Raw genomic sequence first — 8,819 nt, 5'->3', positions numbered from 1 at the left:
AGGTGCATAAGTATTTAGTTTGTTACAGTCAAAAATATTTAAATTTTCGTATTATTAAATTTTCAAGCTTAAATAACGTTCGATAAATATTACAGTAATTTCTCTTTTTTTGTTTTGTCTTTAAAATTTTTCACTGTAATCGTATGTTATTAAATTTGCAATTTTTCTCTTTTCCATAAGTAGTTCATAATAATTAATAGTTATTATTTTTTGTAGTAACTTAATATATTTATTATATTTTATGGAAACGTAAAATCACGCGTTTAAATTCAATTTTATTACAACAATTAATAGAGATTTGATATAAGTAAATAGAGAATTCAATTGAAAAGTGCATCTGCGACTCGGACGATTTATATGTCAGGCTATTTTATCACTTTATTGTATGATTAATATAGTTTTCTTTTTGTTACAGGTGATCATCGCTGGATTTATTATCTACTCGTTTTGATTTTCTTCTACTTTTTAAAATATATATGTATAAAAATCGCATTTCTGAAGGCACACACTTGTTTATACTTTCCTTTTTTATATTAATTTAAATAGAATTATTTTATTTTTTGTGTATAACAATATGACTATAGTATTGTATCGGTATAACTGCATTTTTTCATAATTTCTTACCGTTATCGCGTTAAGTACCTGCTATCGCGCACGTGTGGTTCCGGTTCTAACTCAGGTGAGCCTGGGTAGATAAAAAAGTGGATTTGTGAGCTTTAATGTAGTTCTACTGTATTCTGTGGTTAATCATGTTACACGTGAACAAATTATCGACAGAGATTACACTCATTTTAAAAATAAGCAAAAGTATTGAAATTATTAATGGCCACTTGTCAATTACGGTCTCCTATCAAAGATATTTGTGTAATTATTGAAAATATGTTTGAAAATAAATTATAGAAATTAACATTTAATATCGGAGGTTTCTACGTTATCGATACTAATCATCGAATAAGGCAGATATCACAGCCTGCTTATGCAATGTGTATTAAATGTTATCTGAACTGGGGTCAAACATAATTTTTTTAACTAACTCCTTTTTCTTCTGCAGTGTTGCGTGCACAGTGTGTGTGACTCCTGTATATACATTTTCATAACAATTGTTACTCTCCGTTATGACACAAGTATTAATTTAACATTTTTTATATGAAAAATGTCGTGCAAATTTGTAGATAATATAGGTATTTGTATATTTGTAAAAGCTTACGCATGGACGGCACATATATCCCTCGCTCTAATTTAAGCGAAAGGGTATTAATTATAGCTTTGAGTAAGGGTTTATATCTTTCTCTTTTTTTTTATCATTTTAGATATAAAATAAACTCGGAATACATTTCTATTTTTGAAGGTTAAATATATGCTTTGTGTTGGCTGTAACGAATAAATTTTTCGATGGAGTTTGCGTAGATGAGCGCATGCTTGATACACCGCACTAGAAATATATGTTAATCGATAAAACTTATACAACGAAACGAACAAACGGAATGTTGTCGGAGTGTACACTTTAATTTTTGCAGCTTTTATATTACTTATAAAAGAAATATCTCATTACGATAAGGGTTGTATTAGTTTTCTTTTCGTCGATTGTAAGTGGATTATCGTTTTGGTGAACAATGCATATTCAATAAATAGAAATTACGTAAAAATAGCAAGACATATTTACATACTCTGTACAAACAACGTAATAGAATAATCGTGATAATAGAATACTGTGGCTAGAAGAAATTACCAACGGAAACAAATCTAATTGTCCCATAATTAAATCTGAGCCTTTAAACTTATGAGAAACTTATGGCATAATAATTGCAAGAAAATACATGTTTCATTATTTGTTCCATTTAAAATATGATCCAAGCATGATCTAGAAGTGATCCATCTTAATGTCCGTTAATATTAAAATTTAATATTACTGTTAAGTAAAAACGTGCTATTAGAAAATACGTAAAACATAAATCTTAAATAAAATTGTTTACAAAATAATGTTTTGCACAAGCAAAATATAATTTTTATTTATCCTAGACGTAATACTGATAAATAAATGCTGAATAACGTATCGCTTCTACGTAATTAGACGAAAACAACACTTTAATTTGTTTTAAAAGAACTATTAACCGTGTCTTGGCATAATTCATATTGTATTCCATTGTATGCGCTAATGTTAAAATGTATTCAATTTTATCGAAAAATGGTTATCGACCAATAGACTAATTGTAATGGTTTCTATATCAAGGAAAATGAAGAGAAATACGATCATATTATTTTAATATATTTGCTAGTTTCTGTTTCATTGGCTGATCTTTATTTAATTTCACTGACACATCGTTTTTTTATCACATATATTATAATCATTTTCTTTGAATAAAGTTTGACCTTGCTGGTAACTATTCCATTAAGAAGATTTGTTTTGTTTTATGCATAAAAGTAATTTTATTCTGAGATAGGATTGGTCACAAAATAAATTAAAAGAAATGTAAAGCGAGACATAAAAGGTAAGAGATGGAATAAGTTGCCGTTCAGTTGAATGCAGACAGGCAACGTTGAAGGACGAGTCAAGAAATAATAACGTTAGTGAAAAAATGGAAGATAATAAAATAGAAGAAAAGGAGAAGACGAAAGGGAAAGAGTTTCGATCGGTTATCGACAAGTTATACGATAAAAATGATCTTGAAAATAAATTTACCGATCAATGTTATAACGGAATAGAAAAGAAACTCGACGATATCTTTGAAAAAGATTCGAATCCTCTGTCAGAGTTCCAAAAAAAATTATTATACTTTTTGTATTTGCCTATTCATACCAATAACGAAGTTTTGGAAAAACAGGATTGGTTGGATATTGTCAAATTTGAAAAAGGTCAACAGTTTGCTCGCGACAACCTAACTGGAATATTTTTATCACAGTTATACGGTTTGATCTGTTTGTTGTGCCATCAAGATGGTTTGAATACTTTGATAATGACGCAAAAATCTCACACTCCTTACCTAGCCTTCAAAAGGTAGCATTTAAGCGATAGATTTTGTTTGATTAAACGATAGATTTTGTTATTTGATTAAACTATATCATCTTTTAAGGTATTTGTCAACGTCGGAATATATTCGCAATTGGTACAAGGAAAATCCTTGGAACAAAGATACGAAAGCTCATAAGGGTATTCTAAATGTGAGAAAAATGCATTTCGGTGTAAGAACAAAACTCGTTGGAATCGACGAAAATAAAATAAAAGAGATCTCTGCTATAAAGAATCCCCACTGTCCTGTATTTCAACCTATAATCGATGATTTTTCTACGAGGTTGCCTAATGATTCTTTTTCGGATTACTGGTACGAGAAATATTATCACAACGGTATTTCAACAAAAACATCGAAACTAAGAAGTCTTAATCAAATGGATACGAGCTATACTCTTTTCGGTTTTATGGGCTTTGCCATACTTTACCCTAGTTATTTTGGAATTGATGAGAATGATGATGAAAGTCTGGAAAACTTTTGTTACGTTTGGAGGTGTATCGGTTATCTCTTAGGAGTCGACGATCAGTAAGTTAGGACGAATATACATACATATAATTATAATGATTAGACGAAATATGGTTCGAATTGATGCTGGTTCCTGGTTTACAACTCTTACCAGTGTGGATTTGAATCGACATTATACTAATGTTAGACGCACGACACAATTACTTTCTAATACCGAGTTTATCCCAGACAATAATGAGTTTTCTTAGATAGAGGTAAACCAAACATTTTTATAACTCGGAAGACTTGGCGCGTAATAACACATTACTTGCAGATTGTTTCCTCTTCCTGATTTTGTAACTCGTTGTTTGAACAAAAATCTAAGATCTTAAACATTCTCTTCTCAAATTCTAATCCGTAAATGTGACTATTGTTCACTTTTCATTTAAAAAATCTTATAACAAAATTATTCGAGTTTAATTAGTTTTATGTTTTCTGTTTTCGATAAGGACAAATATATGTTGTGGTAGTTTGAAAGAAATAAAAAATCGGTGTCAAGTCTATATAAACGATATCGTCAAGCCTGCATTACGACGAATTAGCCCACAATGGGAACATATGATGAGATGCATCATCGAAGGACATCGCTATTTTTTAATGGTTCCGAGCTTTGAAACAATAATATTACTATTTTCCGAGATGTTGGATCTTCAAATGCCAGCTTTTTACTCCTCCTTGACGTTTCTTCAAAGGATGGAATATTATTATATGAAGTAAGACAAATATTTTTTTGTTTATATTGAGATTGTTATACATTTGTTTCTTAACCCTTTCCGATCGGAAAATTTCTCTGATAGGAGTATCATCAACTAGTCGGAAAAAATGTAGCTTTTTGTAATAATTTTTCCTCTAGTTTCATGATAATTAATCGTGCCATTAATTTCTATGACGACGTACGGATGTAATCACAATTAAAACATTAATTGCGAAAGGCTAACATTTGCATAGGAGTCACGGGATATCACGCATATATAATTAAGCAAATATTAATATATCGATTATGCACGCGTATCGAACTCTTGCATATTTTTATGACAAGTGACTAACAGTATAAAAAACAATGTGACTAACAAAATAAAAAACAGTCGGTTACTATTATTATTATGTCAATAGCTAATCGTACTTTTTATAAAGTGTTTTATCGTTGTTGACAATTCTCGTATTGATTATTTTACAACATGGACCCTAATCCTAATTAATATGGCAACAATTATAATAATAATAATAATAATAATAATAGTCTTGAAAGATAGATATGCTGACCATGTGCAAAAAAATCATTTACAGGTTTTCGTATTTAATTTATTTCAGATATTTCCTTCGTTTTCTGATGAAATTTAAATTTATGCGATATCTCGCTAACAAAAGTCTTAATCAGGCTATTGACAAAGCTCTTCATTTTGATCATGCAAAGATTGCTGAATTGCAAGCAAGATCAATGAATTCACCGTTGCACGTTTCCGTTGGTAACTAATATCGAGTATTTTTAATATATCTCTCAAATATTATTACGTTTCTCTTAAATGAAAAAGAAAGTTCGATTTGACAGCAATAATAAAGAAAATGAAGAACAAAGTATCAAACGTTTTGGAAATAAATTAATTCTGAGAAAAAGCCACATTACTTTTACTGCTTCATACCTAACCTTGTGTCCTTTTTTTCTTCGCTAATTCTACACAGAGATATGCTAAAATATGTATATTAAATTCTAAAAATTCCATTGCTATTTTGTAAAAAAAGGTCAAAAGATAGATTTAAAATGAACGTAAAAGTTGAAAGAAAGTCTGGATTGCGCATGCGCTATAATGTATTACGTGTTCGTCTAATGTCGATATCATTCAAAACTCCCGCCAATAAGGTAACGCAACATTTTCGAGATTTGAACTTTCGATTATTATCGAACGATACGACTGTCCAATGACGACGCAGTAAGTCACGTCGATCTAAGCGCCTAATCTATCTATATAGATATATATATGCATTGCTACTTACGTGTAAACATAATATATACTTATGTATCTCCTTTGACTCGCCTAATTGTATTATTCGTTCAACATCTTCAAATCTTTTTCAGGCGATAATAAAAATAGAATTAATCGCGATATGACGTTTAGATAATTAAAGAATAAGATGATTAAGCATGCGTCAAAGTACAAAAATGGATTCGAATCTGGATTAAAATTCGTTCAAGTTATTTTTTAACTAATTCAATTATAGATCGCAGAAATATCGATTAATTAGTAATAATGCCTCCGAGTCGTTTAGATGCCGTTTACAGAAGTATCCTTCTAACTAAGTTCTTTACAAAGGGATGGGGCAATCCCCATAATTTGAAAAGGCAAGTAAAATTGGTTATACTTCTATATAACAGAGTTCATAAATAAGAGTAGTTAATAATAGTTGAATGAGATTAAGATGAAATATTTGGTCCAACGATATACAATAATAATGTAGATTTAATTTCAGGATATTTGAATTTAGGAAAGTTATAGCGAATCGAGAGACTTGTTACAATCTTATACCTCGTAATTATCCAATAAATATAACCAAAGTAAGTTGAGACTAATAATTTCAGATTGAAATATTGTCATGGCTTTTTTTTCGTCTCTACTTAACAGGACGAACAATGGTCCGATTGCCATGTAATAGAAGGTTCTTTTACTTCGCCTTTTGATCAATACCTCTCAGGAATGATGCCGGAAAAAATAAAAACTGCATATTTTCAAGTTATTTTACCGCACAAATGGGACTCGAACAAAATAAAGCCTATTTGTTTACATCTTGCGGGAACAGGAGATCATGTATGTTTTTGATTCAACGTCATCTTTAATCCATTTGACATTTGATAATTGGCCTTTTTATGTAATCACATAAAATTCGGATCACGCTTATGATTTGTGACTTTTGAATCAGTTTTTTTGGCGACGGAGAAACTTAATTGCTAAGCCACTGCTTAAGGAATCCGGAATCGCTTCTATACTTCTGGAAAATCCATTTTATGGATTAAGAAAACCAAAAGATCAAATGTAAGAAATCAGTTTTTCAAGGTTTGTACTAAATAAAATTATATGACGATTCCGTTGGTCGTTATCATCTTTTTAAATATTTCCTTTTAACATTACATAGACGTTCAAGTTTACATAATGTCAGCGACATTTTTATTATGGGAGGTTGCTTAATAATGGAATCTATTGTTTTATTGAATTGGTGCGAACAGCAAGGATTTGGACCGTTGGGCCTAACAGGTTTATCAATGGGTGGACACGTTAGTATATTTAATTGCTTAATCTACAAAGTTCAAATAATTTCTTATAAATAACTCGTTTATAACCGAATTATTGTATGCTGTCATATTATTGTAATAGATGGCATCATTAGCTGCTACGAATTGGCCAAAACCTATAGTCTTGGTACCATGTCTTTCATGGTCAACAGCCTCGCCTGTTTTTACAGAAGGTGTAATGAGTGCTTCTATAAATTGGAATCTTTTAGAAAATCAATATTTCTCGGATGAAACTTATCAAAATGATCTAGCAAAAATGGTGAAAGTTATAGATGAAGAGGTATGCTTAGTTCCTTCCTTAGAAATACCTTACGGAGCAATAAATATTTTTTAATGTTTATGCATTATGCATTTATAGAGTGCATTCTTAGCTGGGCAACATTTTGCTAAACATTATCCTGCTAGTATGAATAGAATAAATAAATTAAAGGAAGAATTAAAAAAGACTGACGAGAAAAAAGAAAATCTCACCGTAGAAAAGGATGGAAAAGCAAATAATAATATTGACAATAAATCTTTAGATGATACGCATCAAAAGAACAAAGATAATAATTTAATTGGCCAAGCGGCGGAAGAGAAATCTACAGCAAAATTGTTTTCTCTAAATCTTATTTCAAGTAAATTGAAATCAAATGATTTTGAAGCACTTAAGGGTAAGAAATATATGAACGTATAACTGTTGCTTTGAAATGCTCGTGCCATTTGTGTTTCATTTCCTCTTTAACATTAAACAAACGATTACTGACTTTCCTTCATTTAGATAATTATCAAACTGATCATATAATATTTTTGTATATTTCATATTTTCTTACATATGCAGTTGCTTTCAAATATACAGATACGTATACAAATAAAGTACGAAGAACATTTGGTCGTAAGTTTGAATTTTTTCAAATAAATCTAACACATATGTCAATGATTTGAATTTAACCAATCGAATGTTGGAATATTACATTGCAATGTTCAACGAATGTTTGCAAACAAGAATGCACAGAAGCATGATATTATTGAGATTTGTTTGGCAACAGGTGTTTGTTCAGTTCCCGTGCAGAAGAATCCGCTATTTTCAAACGGCAAATGGCGAGAAAGAGAAGCCTTGCAATTTATGCGTGGTATAATGGACGAGTGTACGCATTTAAAAAATTTTGAAGTTCCCGTCGATACCGAACTTATTATAGCTGTCTGTGCGCGGAACGACGCTTACGTTCCGCGAGATACTTGCATGAGTTTAGAACAAATTTGGCCTGGAGTTGAGATACGTTACATCGATGCTGGTCATGTCAGTGCATACCTTCTTCATCAAAAAGTCTTTAGGTATAGAATTTTTTTTCTAATTAACACGTTGAACTCCTTGCCAACTTTGTCTTGTATTTAACATTACAAGTTTAACAATCTTTCAGGTCAACAATCGCGGAGGCATTTCAGCGATCATTGAAAAAATATCCTCTAGATCCTAGTTGACAGCTAAAGATATTTTAATAACAGAATAGATAGTTTCAAAATTATGTTTTCAATCAAATGAACAAATATCTAATCATCGTTAAACGATTATAATCTCCTTAAGAATATGAAGGAAGAAAGTATGTTACACGAAACGTTGCAATTTAATATTTTGAATGTAAACTGAACTGTGGCTTAGCTAAATTTTAGTCAGTTTTATTATACATAGGATATTGATGCTATAGAATTGTATTTTTGGCCATATTTTTTCATTGGGCGAGACTTTACATCTTTGCCATATTTATATAAGAATATACACGTTGATGATATACAAGTTATATGATATATTCTTTGTACATACATATGTTTACATTATCCCCATACACACACACACCACACGCTATAAAATATAAATCACACTTGTTATGACAATAAATAAATAAAAATGTTAAAAATATCGTATATCAAAGAGTATGAAATATCAAAGTTTGGATAGTCAATTATTTAATGACATTAGACATTTTTTCTTTTTAAATAAAATGACGATTTGATAAGCGGAACATAACAATGCAGCAATAATTATA

The 8,819-nt window shown here is 30.3% G+C and overlaps 2 protein-coding genes across 3 annotated transcripts; both read left to right on the top strand.

The window, feature by feature from the left end:
• Positions 1–1,355: 1,355 nt before the first annotated feature.
• On the top strand, positions 1,356–5,127 carry LOC106792324. Its single transcript, XM_014758682.1, has 4 exons — positions 1,356–2,995; positions 3,072–3,533; positions 3,962–4,225; positions 4,824–5,127. Exons 1-4 carry the CDS (start codon positions 2,577–2,579, stop codon positions 4,984–4,986), a joined length of 1,308 nt encoding a protein of 435 aa, XP_014614168.1. The 5' UTR covers positions 1,356–2,576; the 3' UTR covers positions 4,987–5,127.
• A 363-nt stretch (positions 5,128–5,490) lies between these two features.
• Positions 5,491–8,707, top strand: LOC106792323 (uncharacterized protein C4orf29 homolog). 2 transcript variants are annotated; one of them, XM_014758680.1, is made up of 10 exons: positions 5,491–5,850; positions 5,979–6,063; positions 6,131–6,313; positions 6,426–6,538; positions 6,639–6,777; positions 6,878–7,075; positions 7,154–7,448; positions 7,616–7,669; positions 7,824–8,109; positions 8,196–8,707. In XM_014758680.1, the coding sequence occupies exons 1-10, from the start codon at positions 5,759–5,761 to the stop codon at positions 8,254–8,256; spliced, it is 1,506 nt and encodes a 501-aa protein (XP_014614166.1). In that variant the 5' UTR covers positions 5,491–5,758; the 3' UTR covers positions 8,257–8,707. The 2 variants fall into 2 exon arrangements, with proteins under 2 accessions (XP_014614166.1, XP_014614167.1); XM_014758681.1 differs by lacking the exon at positions 7,616–7,669 and having other exon boundaries at positions 8,196–8,563.
• The last annotated feature ends 112 nt before the right edge of the window (positions 8,708–8,819 follow it).

The sequence above is a fragment of the Polistes canadensis genome, unplaced genomic scaffold (assembly GCF_001313835.1).
Source record: "Polistes canadensis isolate GaletaPanama2010 unplaced genomic scaffold, ASM131383v1 scaffold_405, whole genome shotgun sequence".
NCBI lineage: Eukaryota > Metazoa > Arthropoda > Insecta > Hymenoptera > Vespidae > Polistes > Polistes canadensis.
The sequence above is the reverse complement of the archived record's forward strand: the minus strand, read 5'-3'. Positions and strand labels throughout refer to the sequence as shown.